The following is a 17,534-nucleotide window of genomic DNA, read 5'->3' as shown; positions in this document are numbered from 1 at the left end:
GTGTATAAAATCCAGTCCATAGTCTTTACTTAGATGACATGAAAGAATATCTAATTCTAAAGAGCTCACTGATAAAAGTGTGGTCCTATTAAACGTAATCAGTGTAAGGGGTACTTTGCACGCTTCAACATCGCTAGCCTATGATAGCGATGCCGAGCGCGATAGTCCCTGCCCCCGTCGCAGATGTGATATCTTGTGATAGCTGCCATAGCGAACATTATCGCTACGACAGCTTCACACACACTTACCTGCCCTGCGACGTCGCTCTGGCTGGCGACCCGCCAGGGTCGTGCGACGTCACAGCGACGTCACACGGCAGGCGGCCAATAGAAGCGGAGGGGCGGAGATGAGTGGGACGTAAACATCCCGCCCACCTTCTTCCTTCCGCATAGCCGGTGGAGGCAGGTAAGGAGATGTTCCTCGCTCCTGCAGCTTCATACACAGTGATGTGTGCTGCCGCAGGAACGAGGAACAACATCGTACCTGTCGCTGCTGCGAAATTATGAAAATGACGGACACTACACAGATCACCGATTTACGACGCTTTTGCGATTGTTTATCGGTGCATCTAGGCTTTACACGTTGCGACGTCGTTACTGGCACCGGATGTGCGTCACTTTCGAATTGACCCCGACGACATCGCAGTAGCGATGTCGCAACGTGCAAAGTACCCCTAACAATTGAGATTATGGTATTTTTTAAAAGTGGAAGGAAACACCTCAACTTAGCCACAAAGTGGAGACCATGTAAAGTTATAGTGCGAGATGAATGAGTGCTGAGGACCATAGCGTAGATTAACGCTTTGCTGACTCCTTAACTTCAGGTTCTAAAACTTCCTGGAATTACCATAAACACAAAAATCTGTGTTGGGAGCTTTTTGACATGGGTTTCAATAGCTGAGAAGCTGCATGTGTAATGGGGGTTGGCTAGCAGAAGATAGTCATATTCAGTGCTCCACGGTATCTGTACACCAACATCACCATCTGCCGGTAGACCAGGGTCACCATGAACTGAATTGTAAGGAGCTTGTTTCATCGAGGGAAGCGTTAGAAGGGGATGCCGAGTCAGGTGTGGTGCAGTTACAAAATATAAAAGGCTGGGCTGGCAGCGAGAAGGTGGAGTTGGTGCCAAGGGGAGCAGATGTGTACTCAGCGAAGCAAGCTCTTGTCATCTGCATTGGAGTCATCTGGAAGTGTACTGAACCCAGACGAACCTGAAAATCGAATATCGCCGCAAGAGGACCCCGAAGACAGAATACCGTTACTTGATAAGGATCAAACTACGCGGTCAAGCACTGAAACCAGAACACCGAGTACTGTTTCCAGAGAGGAAGACCAGACTATGAGGTCAAACACCTTAGATTGGATATCGAGGACCAGATACTGAGAAACGAACATTTTGTTCCGGAGCAGAACCAATTACGCTATTATTTCCCATCTTGATGTACAGTTCTGAGAGAGAGAATAGAATGATGGCTCAGTGCTTAGCACTGCAAGACTGGAGTGCTAAGCACTGAGCCAAATCCCTCCAAGGACAACATCTGTAAGGAGTTTGTATGTTCTACCCATGTTTGCGTGGGTTTCCTCCCACACTCCAAAGACATAAAGATTGGTGGAGAATAGATAATGCTACAAGGTTGTTTGTATTCAGTTGTTATGTTAGGTCAGAGATGAACCTACGACAAGTATTAACTTTGGTGTCCCCTCAAATACACAATGTACGTGTTAGACAAGGTGAAATAGTTGTCACGGTCTTGGTGCAGTTGCATCATATTTTTTAATTTTTAGGCTGCGTTGTCCTGTTGTGATTTGTTATTTATTTTTTTGCCTTTGTAGAACCATAGTATTTTTGTCACTTTTAAAAGAAAAAAAAGGAAAAATGTTAAAACAATGCTGACCGTACCCTCAAGGCTCAAAATACCAACTGTACCAACACTGCTGATGGTACTGACATTACCAACTATACCAAATATACAGACAATATCATTAATGCCAGCAAATCCAACTATACTAAGGGTATGGGCACACTGCGTCTTTTAGAATTTTCTTGCAAAAGACATTTCATAAAAACTCAACCTATGCAACTATGATGTGTTTTTCGGTGTCTTTGTCACTGGCATTTTTTTCCTAACTGTACGTAAACCACCATTGGAGTGTTCGGGTCACTTTTTAACCGCTTTGCAGCTTTGGAAGTCTGACGCAATCAAAAGACCTTCAAAAAGACTCAACATCTGAAGAGAAAGTCGTTTTTACATTGCTACATATACAGGTGCTTCTCAATAAATTAGAATATGATCAAAAAGTTAAATTTATTTCAATAATTCAATACAAAAAGGGAACACATTCTATAGAGCCATTACACACAGAGGGATCTATTTCATGTGTTTATTTCTGTTAATGTTGATGATTATGGCTTACAGCCAATGAAAACCTAACAGTCATTATCTCAGAAAATTAGAATAATTACCACAAAATGCCTGCAAAGGCTTCCTGAGCATTTAAAATGGTCCCTTAGCCTGGTTCAGTAGGCTACACAATCATGGGGATGACTGCTAACTTGACAGATGTCCAGAAGGCAGTCATTCACACACTCCACAAGGAGGGTAAGCCACAAAAGGTCATTACTAAAGAAGCTGGCTGTTCAGAGTTCTGTATCCAAGCATATTAATGGAAAGTTGACTGGAAAGAAAAATTGTGGAAGAAAAAGGTGCACAAGAAAACCGGGATAACCGCAGCCTTGATAGGATTGTTAAGAAAAGGCCATTCAAAATTTGGGAGAGATTCATAAGGAGTGGACTGCTGCTGGAGTCAGTGCTTCAAGAGCCACCACTCATGACCAATAGACAATGCCAGAAGTGTCTTACCGGGGCCAAGGAGAAAAAGAGCTGGACTGTTGCTCAGTGATCCAAGGTGTTATTTTCAGATGAAAGTAAATTTTGCATTTCATTTGGAAATGAAGGTCTTAGAGTCTGGAGGAAGAGTGGAGAGGCCACAATCCAAGCTGCTTGAGGTCTAGTGTGAAGTTTCCACAACCAGTGATTTGGGGAGCCATGTCATCTGCTGGTGTAGGTCCTCTGTGTTTTATTAAGACCAAAGTCAGCGCAGCCGTCTCCCAGGAAATATTAGAGCACTTCATGCTTCCCTCTGCCAACAAGGTTTTTAGAGATGGAAATTTCATTTTCCAGCAGGACTTGGCACCTGTCCACACTGCCAAAAGTACCAATACCTAGTTTAATAGCCACAGTATCACTGTGCTTGATTGGCCAGCAGACCCACCTGACCTAAACCCCATAGAGAATCTATGGGATATTGTCAAGAGGAAGATGAGACACCAGACCCAACAATGCAGATGAACTGAAGGCTGCTATCAAAGCAACCTGGGCTTCCATAACACCTCAACAGTGCCACAGGTTGATCGCCTCCATGCCACGCCGCATTGATGCAGTAATTTATGCAAAAGTAGCCCTGACCAAGTATTAAGACATTTACTGGACAGACTTTTCAGTAGGTCAACATCTGCGTTTCCCTTTTTTGTATTGAATTACTGAAATAAGTTAACTTTTTGATAATATTCTAATTTATTGAGATGCACCTGTATGTTAATTATGTTTAGGTTTTTTTTAGCTCTTTTTCAGGTGAGTTCCAGGCAGAACCTCCTATTGATTTGAATGGGAGGTGGATGTGCAATATCCAGCTACAGCTGCTATCAGTTGATGGGGAAGTTCTTAACGTGAGCATTTCCGCCTACCTCTTGCTGCCTGCAGCGAGAACAGCTGATCGGGGGAGCGGAGGTGCGGGGTGTCAGACTCCGGTAATCATACATTGATGACCTATCCTAAGGATCAACATACAGAGCAACATTCAGCCCCCTCAATTAGCATGCTGCACATTACCTTCTTAGTTTGATTGCCAGCGCTCACTGCACACAAAATTGCACATTAGTGGAAGGCCCCTTAGTTCCGGTGAAGGGAAATCTTAATGCTTCAGCATAATAAAACATTTTGTGGCAATTGTGCTTTCACCTTTGTGGGAACAGTTGATTAGAATGGTTAGTCGAGTCTGCTGTGTAAGAACTTGATTGACCACACAGAGTCCTGACCTCAACCCCATAGAACACCTTTGGGATGAACTAGAATAGATATTTTGAGCCAGGAGGACCTCTCGCACAATGTCAATGTCTGATCTTAAAAAGTCCCACAGACACTCTCCAAAATCTTTTAGCAAGCCTTGCTAGAAGAGTAGAAGCTGGTAAAGCTGCAATGGGATCAACTTCATGTTAATGCCTATAGATTTACAATGGGAGGTCATAAAAGCTCCTGTACGAATGTTGTAGAAGTGTCCCAAGACTTTTGTCCATATTGTGTCCATAAAGTTTATACCTACAGTCTTGTGCACTGTTTGGATATTTTCCTTTTTGTAGTTTTTTTTTTTTTTTATTGAACTTTTGATTGTATTTGTATTATTTAAAATAGGCCAATGTTCCATTCTGGTGGGTCAAATCATAGCCCTGTTCTCGGGATCGATGGGGGTCCTTGTGGATAGCTGATGTATTTAATTGTTGAGAACAAACCTTAAACTAGAAGTCCCAAAGAGGGGTCATTTAACATTTCTACCTTTGGAACCCAGAGACAGGTCGAATGACCTGAAGGATTTTAGCTAACATCCTATAATCACCGTCATTTGTTCTGTAATTAAGGCCATTACTGTCGCACCACAGGAGGTTGTTGTTTTCCATTGAGTTTAGCCATTTAGTTTCTAGTTAGTTCTATTCAGTTTATTGTATGTCATTTGACCCTCTTTCGGGACTTCAGGGGTGAGCTCGAAATTTCTGGGACTTCTAGTATTAACCTCCCATTCTGCTGTGTTTTATTAGCACTGCCCTCTCCTTGTGACTCTGACCCCTGCTTGAATGGAGGAAGATGTGAATCTCAGGATGATAACTATTCCTGTGTGTGTCCCCGTGGATTCAATGGAAAAATGTGTGAGGGGGGTAAGAAAACATTTGTAACATATGTTTTAATATGGAGAATAAACTACAGAGAAAAATGTCCTCAGCTTTTTGGTAAATTTAGACTTTAGTTTGAGTTGAGGATCAGGCCAAAAATAATTTTCAGTATTATCATATTTTTTCAGTCACTATTAAAGGAAAATGCATTTGTATGTAATGGGTATTGAAGATACAGAAAACCTGAATGAGTACACTTTGATTTTATAAGTTTTTTTTTCCATAAAGCTATATGAAAAAAGGGCAAACAGGAATCGAGTACATACAGTTGCAATCATAATTATTCAACGCCCTTTGCAAAATGGATTTATTAGTAACATTTATAAACCTCCTACTGTCTGCTATAAAACAAGTGGTTTCTCCAAATTCATCACAAAGTATTTTGTCCATAAATCTAGGGTAAAACACTTTGATAAGACACAAAATGTTTGCGCAACTAGAGGATGAGCAAAGGTTTTATGACTTTTGGCATTTGTATGCCAGTTTTGCCCAGCTAGCAAAATGTATGGAGCTAGGGCGGATCAAGAGCGTGATGCTACAGGCTCATCTGATTCATGATGAGCTGTGGCATTATCTATGCCAGTCCCTGACTGGTGTAACATTTGCTATTAGGCGCATGCCATTTTTTAGATGTGCCTGATTCATTAGGAGTCATATGCCTCTTAATGTATCAGATGCATCTGGAACCAGCACGGTCCCTTATCAAAATTGGCATGAGCAACACCGGTTTTGATAAATCGGTGCCAAAATGCCACTATTAATGTCTACTGCAGTCTCAGAATTTTGCAAACCTCTGCTAAAACACAGACTTGTCTCAAGCTCACATGTTGCAAGTAATCAAGGGGTTGTCTTGGTTTGGTACAAAAGTGTGCAGTCACTCTGTGACTGCAGGCTTGTGAATCTTCATGGTACGCCTTGTGCGTCCTGTGAGCATTCTCTGATGCCATCTCCAGGAATGTGCAATCATGTGACTTCAAGTTTGTAATATCTATACTCTGCATTCCAACTACAACTGAGTGAGGCCGCGCACATCTAGTCGGAATATGGCTGGAAATATGCATATCACATACTTGCAAACACATGACTGCCCTCTACCGGTACTGGAGAATCCTGACAGCATGCACCATGTGCGCTGTGACGAATCACAAGTCTGCAGACACATAGAGTGACTGCAGAGTTTCATGCTAAACTTGGAAAGCCCCTTTAATTGCATCAGGTGTACTTCTGATTAAAACATATAAAATATCTTGACTAGGATTTACTCACAAGGAAGTCATCAAATATAACAAGAAAACCTCTAATGTGGTCCCAAAGTGTCTCTAATCAAGAATCCATACAAATCACTTCAGAAGACCATATCATAATTATATTACCAAATCTTTATTAACCCCTTCACGACCATGGACGGAAAGATCCGTCCTTGTGCCCTGGGCCTTAACGACCAAGGACGGATCTTTCCGTCATGGCGGAATCGCGGCACCGGAGCCTCCGGTGACTGCAATATGTTAACATAAACCGCAGATTCGGGGAGGAGGGGACCTGTTCCTGACCTTAGGAGGGGTGGTGCCTCCTCCCCGGACCTACGGAGGCTGTGATTGGCTGACAAACGCCGCTCAACCAATCACAGCCACTGTAATGTTCCGGCCATTTAAAATGACTGAAACATTGAAATGCAGCCCTGGCCAGTGCAGCTGTAGCACTGGCCATTGGCTGGAGCTGGGTGACCTCACTGGATCACCCTCCCCCAGCTCCAGTAGCTCTGATTGGAGAGATTGGCCTTGTGACCGATTTCTCCAATCACAGTGGACCTGTTGCCGGTGACCGCCCCCATCAGCTTCACTTGTCGTCCCTGCAGCATGCCAGCACACTGAGCACAGTGAGTGTACACAGTGCAATGGCAGGGCGACAAGCTCCGGTCCCATGCTGTTATGAGACCGGAGCATGGGACCCGGAAGTTGCCGCACTGCCATTGCACTGTATGAAACCGGCGAAAAGCGTCCCGATCCGCCGCCGCCGCTGCCCTCCGCGATCTGCCACCTGTCTCCCCGATCTCCTGCCCGCATCCCCACCCCTCGTATCTGCTGCCCGCACCCTCACCCCCACACCTCCCGATCCGCTGCCGCCGCCGCCCTCCCTCTGCCATAGTGCCACCGCTCCCTCCGATCTGCTGCCCGGCCCCTCCCCCTCGTGATCGGCGCCTACCCCCTCCCCTCCGTGATGTGCTGCACGATCCCTGTCCTCCTCCATCTGTCATAGTGCCACCGCTCCCTCCGATCTGCTGCCCGGCCCCTCCCCCTCGTGATCGTTGCCCGCCTCCTCACCTCCGTGATGTGCTGCACGATCCCTGTCCTCCTCCATCTGTCGTAGTGCCACCGCTCCCTCCGATCTGCTGCCCGGCCCCTCCCCCTTGTGATCGGTGCCCGCCCCCTCCCCTCCGTGATGTGCTGCACGATCCCTGTCCTCCTCCATCTGTCATAGTGCCACCACTCCCTCCGATCTGCTGCCCGGCCCCTCCCCCTCGTGATCGTTGCCCGCCTCCTCACCTCCGTGATGTGCTGCACGATCCCTGTCCTCCTCCATCTGTCATAGTGCCACCGCTCCCTCCGATCTGCTGCCCGGCCCCTCCCCCTCGTGATCGGTGCCCGCCCCCTCCCCTCCGTGATGTGCTGCTCGCCCCCTCCCCTCCGTGATGTGCTGCTCGCCCCCTCCTCTACGTGATGTGCTGCACGCTCCCCCCACCTCTCACCCCCGTGGTCAGCTACCCGCCCCCTCCCCTGTCACCGCCGTGATGTGTGCTCCCACACCTGTCACCGCCATGATGTGTGCTCCCTCCCCTGTCACCCCCGTGATGTGTGCTCCCTCCCCTGTCACCCCCGTGATGTGTGCTTCCTCCCCTGTCACCCCCGTGATGTGTGCTCCCTCCCCTGTCACCCCCGTGATGTGTGCTCCCTCCCCTGTCACCCCCGTGATGTGTGCTCCCACACCTGTCACCGCCATGATGTGTGCTCTCTCCCCTGTCACCCCCGTGATGTGTGCTCCCTCCCCTGTCACCCCCGTGATGTGTGCTCCCTCCCCTGTCACCCCCGTGATGTGCGCTCTCTCCCCTGTCACCGCCGTGATGTGCGCTCCCTCCCCTGTCACCGCCGTGATGTGCGCTCCCTCCCCTGTCACCGCCGTGATGTGCGCTCTCTCCCCTGTCACCGCCGTGATATGCGCTCCCTCCCCTGTCAACCCTGTGATGTGTGCTCCCTCCCCTGTCACCCCCGTGATGTGCGCTCCCTCCCCTGTCACCGCCGTGATGTGCGCTCCCTCCCCTGTCACCGCCGTGATGTGCGCTCCCTCCCCTGTCACCGCCGTGATGTGCGCTCCCTCCCCTGTCACCGCCGTGATGTGCGCTCCCTCCCCTGTCACCGCCGTGATGTGCGCTCCCTCACCTGTCACCGCCGTGATGTGTGCTCCCTCACCTGTCACCGCCGTGATCTGTGCTCCCTCACCTGTCACCCCCGTGATCTGCAGTCCGCTTTCCCTCCACCTCTCACCCCCGTGATCTGCGCTCTGCTCACCTGTCACCCCCGCGATCTGCGCTCTGCTCACCTGTCACCCCCGTGATCTGTGCTCTGCTCACCTGTCTCCCCCGTGATCTGCGCTGCGCTCCCTCTCCCACCTCTCACCCTCCCCGATCTGCTGCCTCCTTCATCTCCTGTGATCCTGCTGCCTAGATCCATCCTGTAGGGTAACTATCCCAAATCTCACCTCCCACTCCCCTTCCCTGCCATCCACCCTTCCCCCCCCCATCCTCTGCCGCTCCTGCATCCACTGCGCCCTCTCCCATCCGCCCCCACCCTATCCCAGCCGCCGCCATCTCACATTCACAGATGCTCCCTTTATATGCCGCTGCCCCCCCATCTGCCGCCGCCCAATCTGCCGCCCCCCAATCTGCCGCTGTTCTGATCCATCCTGTAAGTATTGTTCGTGGCTCTTTTCTAACTATCCCCAATCGCATCTCCCACTCCCTCTGCCCCCCCTCCTCCCCCACCTGCCTGCCGCCAAGTGCTGATCAGGTACGTAATTGTTGCTCTAGTTTTTGCTTTTTTTTGTGCACCCCAAATAAAAAAAAACAAAACAAAACATGTACAATTAGGTACCTGGTCAGCAATCGTCCTGCAGTCGTACTCGACTTTGGACATGACTTCTTTTTTCCATCCCACCTAGTCCCCCCCCCCTTTTTGCAGAACATTTGTGCGTGCGCCCTATTTTTTTTTCTATGCCATGGGGGTTTAGTTTCCAAAATGGGGTCACATGTGGGGGAGCTCCACTGTTTTGGCACCTCAGGGAGTCTCCAAACACAACATGGAATACGCTAATTATCCCAGACAATTTTGCGTTTGAAACGTCAAATGACGCTCCTTGCATTCTGAGCCCTGCTGTGCACCCAAACATTTGATTTCCACCACATATGAGGTGTCTGTGTACTCAGGAGAAATTGCACAATACATTTTATGGTGCAATTTTTCCTGATACCCTTGTGAAAAAAAAAGCTACCTGGTTGAAGTAACAATTTTGTGGTAAAATTTTTTTTTTTTATTTTCACGGCTCAACTCTATTACCTTTTGTGAAGCCCCCAGAGGTTCAAAGTGCTCAATAAACATCTAGATAAATTCCATGAGGGGTCTAGTTTCCAAAATGGGGTCACATGTGGGGGAGCTCCACTGTTTCGGCACCTCAGGGAGTCTCCAAACACAACATGGAATACGCTAATTATCCCAGACAATTTTGCGTTTGAAACGTCAAATGACGCTCCTTGCATTCTGAGCCCTGCTGTGCACCCAAACATTTCATTTCCACCACATATGAGATGTCTGTGTACTCAGGAGAAATTGCACAATACATTTTATGGTGCAATTTTTCCTGACACCCTTGTGAAAAAAAAAGCTACCTGGTTGAAGTAACAATTTTGTGGTAAATTTGTTTTTTTTTATTTGCACGGCTCAACTCTATTAACTTTTGTGAAGCCCCCAGAGGTTCAAAGTGCTCAATAAACATCTAGATAAATGCCATGAGGTGTCTAGTTTCCAAAATGGGGTCACATATGGGGGAGCTCCACTGTTTCGGCACCTCAGGGGCTCTCCAAACGCAACATGGTGCGGCTAACGATTCTAGCAAATTTTCTGTTCAAAAAGTCAAATGGCGCTCCTTCCCTTCCGAGTCTTGCCGTGCTCCCAAACAGTGTTTTTTTCGCCACATATGAGGTATCTGCGTGCTCAGAAGAAATTGCCCAATAAATTTTGGGGGTTCATTTAATCCAACTACCCTTGTGAATATGCAATATTTGAGGCTAAATTAACATTTTTGTTGCAAAAAGTAAAATGTTCATTTTTTCCTTCCACATTGCTTTAGTTACTGTGAAGCACCTGAAGGGTTAATAACCTTCTTGAATGTGGTTTTGAGTAGCCTGAGGGGTGCCGTTTTTGGAATGGTGTCACTTTTGGGTGTTCTGTGTCATGTAGACCTCTCAAAATCACTTCAAATGTGATGTGGTCCCTAAAAAATGTGGCTTTGTAAATTTTGTTGTAAAAATGAGAAATTGCTCATAAACTTTGAACCCCTCTAACTTCCTTAATTTTTTTTTTTTTCCCCCAAATTGTTCTGATGTAAAGTAGACATGTGGGAAATGTTATTTATTAATTATTTTGTGTCGTTGGTTTTAGAGCATAAAAATTAAAAGTTTGAAAATTACAAAATTTTCAAAATTTTCGTGAAATTTCCGTTTTTTTCACAAAGAAACGCAAAAAATATCGGCCTAAATTTACCACTAACATGAAGCCCAATATGACACGAGAAAACAGTCTCAGAATCACCGGGATCCGTTGAAGCGTTCCAGAGTTATAACCTCATAAAGTGACACTGGTCAGAATTTCAAAAAATGGCCTGGTCTTTAGGGTCAAAATAGGCTTGGGGCTGAAGGGGTTAACATGATTAAAAAACATAAACACATTGAACACAATAGACATGATTAAAAATTAGTAAGGTGTAGGGTGGAGGGTCCATCAAAATTCATTTGTGATACCACAATATTCATTTGGTTCACAATAATAAATTTGCTAATTCTTTATACCATATATCCTCTCTTAACCCACAAAATTCAATGGGTCAATGCACTATTTATTGTTAAAGTATCACTGCATATCAAGCATAAAGGAAACAAATCCATAAATTTAGAGTATGCATGAGAGAATCAAGGATCCCATAGTCCGTTAAGGGGAACTGCCAAGACATTTTACATGATAAGAAAGCAGAATCTATGGGACAAACATACAAGTAGTTTTCCAGGATACTTTACCTAATGTAGACAGACCCTCCCCACACCACTCCCTGGATAGAGAGGATATATGGTATAAAGAATTAGCAAATTTATTATTGTGAACCAAATGAATATTGTGGTATCACAAATGAATTTTGATGGACCCTCCACCCTACACCTTACTAATTTTTAATCATGTCTATTGTGTTCAATGTGTTTATGTTTTTTAATCATGTTAATAAAGATTTGGTAATATAATTATGATATGGTCTTCTGAAGTGATTTGTATGGATTCTATCTTGACTAGGAGTTTATAGACTGTGAATTTTGATCATTTGTAAGGAAAGTGAAGAAAGTGGTCCAAAAAGGTTAAGAGAAAAGATCTTTGCCATGTGCAAAAAAGAAAAAGGGTACAAAAAGATACTAAAGCATAGAATGGATGAATAAAGACACAAGTAAACAAAGTTCATAATTTTTAAGTTCGAAAATGTACACCTCTACGACCCAAAAACACAAGAAAAGTTGGTTCCAATATCTACAAAACTATATTAATAAGCCAGAGATGTTTGGGGATTATCTTCAGTGGAGTAATAAATAATAAAACTGGAATTTGTGACCTATGGATCAGCAGCAATATGTCTGAAGGAGTATGAAGCATATGCGGAAAAGAACACCTTGCCTATAATGGGGGCTCTGCGATGCTCTGGCGCTTCTTTTCTTCCTTCAGTACTGGAAAGCTTGGAGGTTAAAATTTGGAGGGTAAAATAAATGCAATCACGTATGTAAAAATATTAGGAGAAAACAATCTTTTCAGTAAGGAAGATGAAGCCTGGTTGTCATTAGACCACCAACAGGACAATGATTCGAATCATTCCTCAAAGTCCACCAATGTTTGTTTCAGTAGATGTCCGGGAAGATTCCACAATATTCGTCAGTCCCCTGACTTAAACCCCATAGAAAATTTTTGGTTGGATTTAAAGACGGGATTTTCAACATGCAAAGCCCAAAATATTTGTGAATTGGAGGCCATTACCCATGAGCTGCAAAAAATAGGAGTTTGGGTATGCATCATATTTGTAACAAGTCATATCAGGCAAAGGGAGCTTTACTAAGTACTAAAGATGCTTTTCTTAAAGCAGTTGAATACTGAAACTGCAGTTGTCATTAAAAGAGCCATTCTAGAACTATATACTTCAGCTATATCAATACGACCACTGGCTCCAAATGATGAGTTAGTAGAAAACTATTTATTTATTTAGCAACCACAGGAAAAAAATCTGTATTGAAACTGTATTGCAGGTTTAGATTTTCATCATCCACCTTCCCAAAAACTGTTTGGTAGAAAAAAGTGCATCTACAGTGGAAAAACAAAATATTTAGTGAGCCAGTAATCGTGCAAGTTGTCCCACTTAAAAAGATGAGAGGCCTGTAATTGACATCAAAGGTAGACCACAACTATGAGAGACAAAATGAGAAAGTAAATCCAGAAAATCACCTTGCCTGATTTGGCAAGATTTATTTTTGCAAATTATGGTGGAAAATAAGTATTTGGTCAATAACAAAAGTTCATCTAAATATTTTGTTATATATCCTTTGTTGGCAATGACAGAGGTCAAACGTTTTCAGTAAGTCTTCATAAGGTTGTGTGACAAGGCGACCGGCCTGATAGTGAATGGTCTGTATGTACCACGGATGTGGTGTGATTCTGGAACTCCATGCTGGTACCTGTAGTACCACAGGTACTTAGTATAGTGTTCATACGGCCCAGTATCATGGATGGCTGGAGAGATTGGTGGGACTAGCCATCCACATACCCCACCCATGGGTGTGTTGAAAGTGTCACTGCTGACTTCTAAAATGGTGTCTAATGTTTGGCACATGGCAGAGAGTGTGTATGTCTGAGAAGCAGCCAGTGTGGAGAGGCTGCTCATCTGCCAACAAAGGTGTTGAAGCCTCTCTGAAGGAAATGCCCCGAGAGGGAGAGGGAGGGTTCTCTACAGCTGACTGAGGGTCAGTGAGATACTCTTGGAGAAAGTGGTATCGAAATCTGTGGGGTTTTACCGTGAGTGTTACTGACCGTCATCAGTGTGTGACATGGACTACAAATGCAGTTTATGCTGTCTTAATAAACTTTTAAACCTTTAAAAGAACCGTGCTCCTGTGTTATACCTTGGAGACCACCAAAGCGAGTGAGTAACCCACTAATGATGCCGTGTGTGAACTGTGTGCAACGTCACAGTTGGCACACACTGTGGATGGTATGTTAGCCCATTCCTCCATGCAGATCTCCTCTAGAGCAGGGATGTTTTGGGCCTGTCGCTGGGCAATATGGGCCTTCAACTCCCTCCAAAGGTTTTCTATGAAGTTGAGATCTAGAGACTGGCTAGGCCACTCCAGGACCTTCATATTCTTCTTACGAAGCCACTCCTTTGTTGCCTTGTCGGTGTGCTTGGTATCATTATCACGCTGAAAGACCCAGCCACGTTTTATCTTCAATGCCCTTGCTGATGGAAGGAGGTTTGCACTCAAAATCTCACGATACATGTCCCATTCATTCTTTCATGTACACGGATCAGTCGTCCTGGTCCCTTTGCAAAGACACAGCCCCAAAGCATGATGTTACCACCCCCATGCTTCACAGTAGGTATGGTGTTCTTTGGATGCAGCTCAGCATTCTGTCTCCTCCAAATATGACGAGTTGTGTTTCTACCAAACAGTTCTACTTTGGTTTCATCAGACCATATGACATTCTCCTAATACTCTTCCGGATAATCCAAATGCTCTCTAGCAAACTTCAGACGGGCCCAGACATATACTGGCTTAAGCAGGGGAACATGTCTGGCACTACAGGATCTGAGTCCCTGGTGGCATAGTGTGTTACTGATGGTAGCCTTTATTACGGTGGTCTCAGCTCTATGCAGGTCATTCACTAGGTCCCCCTATGTTGTTCTGGGATTTTTGCTCATCGTTCTTGTGATCATTTTGACCCTACGGGGTGAGATCTTGCGTGGAGCCCCAGATCGATGGAGATTATCAGTGGTCTTGTATGTCTTCCATTTCCTTATTATTGCTCCCATAGTTGATTTCCTCACACCAAGCTGCTTGCGTATTGCAGATTCAGTCTTCCGACCCTGGTACAGGGCTACAATTTTGTTTCTGGTGTCCTACGACAGCGCTTTGGTCTTCACCATAGTGGAGTTTGGAGTGTGACTGTTTGAGGTTGTGGTCAGGTGTCTTTTTATACGGCTAACAAGTTCAAACAGGTGCTATTACTACAGGTAATGAGAGGAGGACAGAGGAGCCTCTTAGCGAAGAAGTTACAAGTCTGTGAGAGCCAGAAATCTTGCATGTTCTTAGATGACCAAATACTTATTTTCCACCATAATTTGCAAAAGAAATCTTGCCAAATCAGACAAGGTGATTTTCTGGATTTGTTTTCTCATTTTTTTTAAATTCTTTATTTATACAGCAGACCCTTACAAACCATAAAGCAGTCAGTTGACAAAATAGACAAAAACAGTTGAACAGAGTTTGGGAGAATACATCCCAATACAAAATCACTAGCATCTGAGCCAACCCCACAAATTGTCGAACGGGTCCGTTCTTTTTCAATTTTTATCATAGACAAGAAAGAGAAGTACCAAAAAGGAGGCAAAAGTGCCTAAAGATCACTCAGACATCTCTCAACAGGGGAGAGTTCATACTTGTTTTCTCATTTTGTCTCTCATACTTGTGGTCTACTTATGATGTCAATTACAGGCAAATCTCATCTTTTTACGTAGGAGAACTTGCACAATTGGTGGCTGACTAAATACTTTTTTCCCTCACTGTATTTCATGCAAACTTCTTATCTATAAAGAGAAAAAGACAGAAGTTTTAAATTAAGTTTCCGACGTGGAATCCAACTGAAAATAAAAGCCCATTTTTTAATCAGCACATGGTATTTGGAAAGAGAATGTGTGATCAACCTAGGTCTTTATCTGGTCCTCGGCTGCATTCACACATCCATTTTTACATATAACACATTTCTGTTTTCTATCTGTTGTTTTCCTTGGATAGCACATTTACATGCACTCATAGGGTTTAATTGATCCATAAACACATCAGTTTTAAAAACGAATCCATGGGGCTCAGAACATGTTCTATTCTCATCGGTTTTGAAGATCAGATTCTGCCTTTAAAGGCATCCTGTCAGGTCAAGTGCACCCAGAACCACTAACAGTTCTGGGTGCATATCTAGAATCCATCTCTAACACTCCCAGCATATAGTAGCACACACAAACTGATCTTTAGAAAAAGTATTATTAAAGATAGTTTATGAGATGCTAATGAAGGCTCTGACTAGTCGCATGGGCGTTAGTTCCCTGGCTAGTTGAACCACTTAGCTTGTTATCACGCTCCTGTGGGTGTGGTAACCCGTTTTACAATGCCCAGCGTCATGGCAATGCGATACAAAGCTGTAGCTTTGTACCCGTTAGAATTGAGCTCCTTTGACGCCGGCTGTATGGACCCTTGCATCAAAGAGGCTCACTGCCCATGATTGAAAGTCGCCTGCACTTCTGGTCTTGTGCACTATTCCTCTCTGAAGACAAAACACATACACCCGGCTCCTGAGTAGTGCACATAACCGGAAGTGCAGATGACTTTCAATCATGGGCAGTGAGCCTCTTTAAAGCCGGGATGCATAAAACCAGCGTCAAAGAAGCTCGTCTTTGTATTGTGCTGCCATGACATTGGCAGTTGTAAAGCAGATTATCATGCCCACAGGGGCGTGCTAACATACTAAGTAGGCTGACTAGACTAGCCAGGGAACTAACTCCCTGCGACTAGTCACAGCCCTCATTAGCATCTCATAAATGATCTGTAGAAGTACTTTTTCCAAAGAACTGTTTATATATGCTTCTATAGGCTGGAACAGTAAAAGGGGCTTTACACGCAACAACATCGCTAACGAGATGTCGTTGGGGTCACGGAATTCGTGACGAACATCCGGCTTTGTTAGCAACGTCGTTGCGCGTGAAACGCACGAACGACTGCTAACGATCAAAATTACTTACCTAATCGCTGATCGTTGACACGTCGTTCTAATCCCAAATATTGTTGCTGTTGCAGAACGCAGGTTGTTTGTCGTTCCTGCGGCAGCACACATCGCTATGTGTGACACCGCAGGAACGAGGAGCTACATCGTACCTGCGGCCGCCCACAATGAGGAAGGAAGGAGGTGGGCGGGATGTTACGGCCGCTCATCTCCACCCCTCCGCTTCTATTGGGCGGCCACTTAGAGACGCCGCTGTGACGCCGCACAAACCTCCCCCTTAGAAAGGAGGCCACATAGACGTCGCTAGGCAGGTAAGTATAGTGTGACGGGTCCTAGCGATGTTGTGCGGCACGGGCAGCGATTTGCCTGTGACGCACAACCGACGGGGGCGGGTGCTTTCACCAGCGATATCGATAGCGATGTCGCTGTGTGTAAAGTGGCCTTTAGAGAGGGATTCTAGATATGCAGCCAGAACTGCTAAATTTTGTGGGTGCACTGGGAGCTGACATTTTCCCTTTAAGGTCTATAGGTATCCGTATAAAACGGGTGATACACAGAACATAAGCTTTGTACTTCAGAGCTCCGTCTTAGTTTCATCTCTTTTTAACAGATACATTTTAAGAGTCAGCGGATAAAAAAGATCAGATAATCTACCTGCTGCACTAATAAAAAAAATGAGTGAGAAAAAAAACGGATGCAACTACGGTAGTTTGCCACTTGAGAAAAAAATATCAGTCTGTTTCTCTTGGATGGTAACACACAGATGTGTGGATGCAGTCTGATAACTATAACATCAGTTATACAACACAAAACCACTGCTTACCTCCCTCATTCCTTCTTTTTATGATTTCTTTTCTACCTTTTTAGCTATGAAATCTTGTTTAGGTTTTTTTAGAAATGGAATTATGTTTCCCAAAAATAAAAAATATAAAATTAAAAATATTGCCAAGTCAGCAGAAATATATAAAATAATTTAACAATCTTGCTATTACCTCGCTCCTTACCATTGTCAAAATATATTGGTTTTAAAACACAAAACTGTTTTTTATTATATAACGATACATACTATGAAGTGTACTCTTCTGCATTTGGAGAAATCACTTATTATATTAGTATTTGAGCTATTTACTTTGTTCTGGTTTAATTAGTTTAATTGGTTTATTGCAAATAACAGAAAGTTTGTAAATTTTG

General features: G+C 44.6%; 1 protein-coding gene across 2 annotated transcripts in view; it reads left to right on the top strand.

The window, feature by feature from the left end:
* Positions 1–17,534, top strand: part of SNED1 (sushi, nidogen and EGF like domains 1) — a 347,445-nt gene that overhangs the window by 251,442 nt on the left and 78,469 nt on the right. For both annotated transcript variants that reach the window (XM_075340866.1, XM_075340865.1), the window contains one exon: positions 4,873–4,989. In XM_075340866.1, coding sequence (XP_075196981.1) covers positions 4,873–4,989 — 117 coding nt within the window. The remainder of the gene's footprint in view (positions 1–4,872; positions 4,990–17,534) is intronic.

Source organism: Anomaloglossus baeobatrachus, chromosome 3 (assembly GCF_048569485.1).
Source record: "Anomaloglossus baeobatrachus isolate aAnoBae1 chromosome 3, aAnoBae1.hap1, whole genome shotgun sequence".
Taxonomy (NCBI): Eukaryota; Metazoa; Chordata; class Amphibia; order Anura; family Aromobatidae; genus Anomaloglossus; species Anomaloglossus baeobatrachus.
The sequence above is the reverse complement of the archived record's forward strand: the minus strand, read 5'-3'. Positions and strand labels throughout refer to the sequence as shown.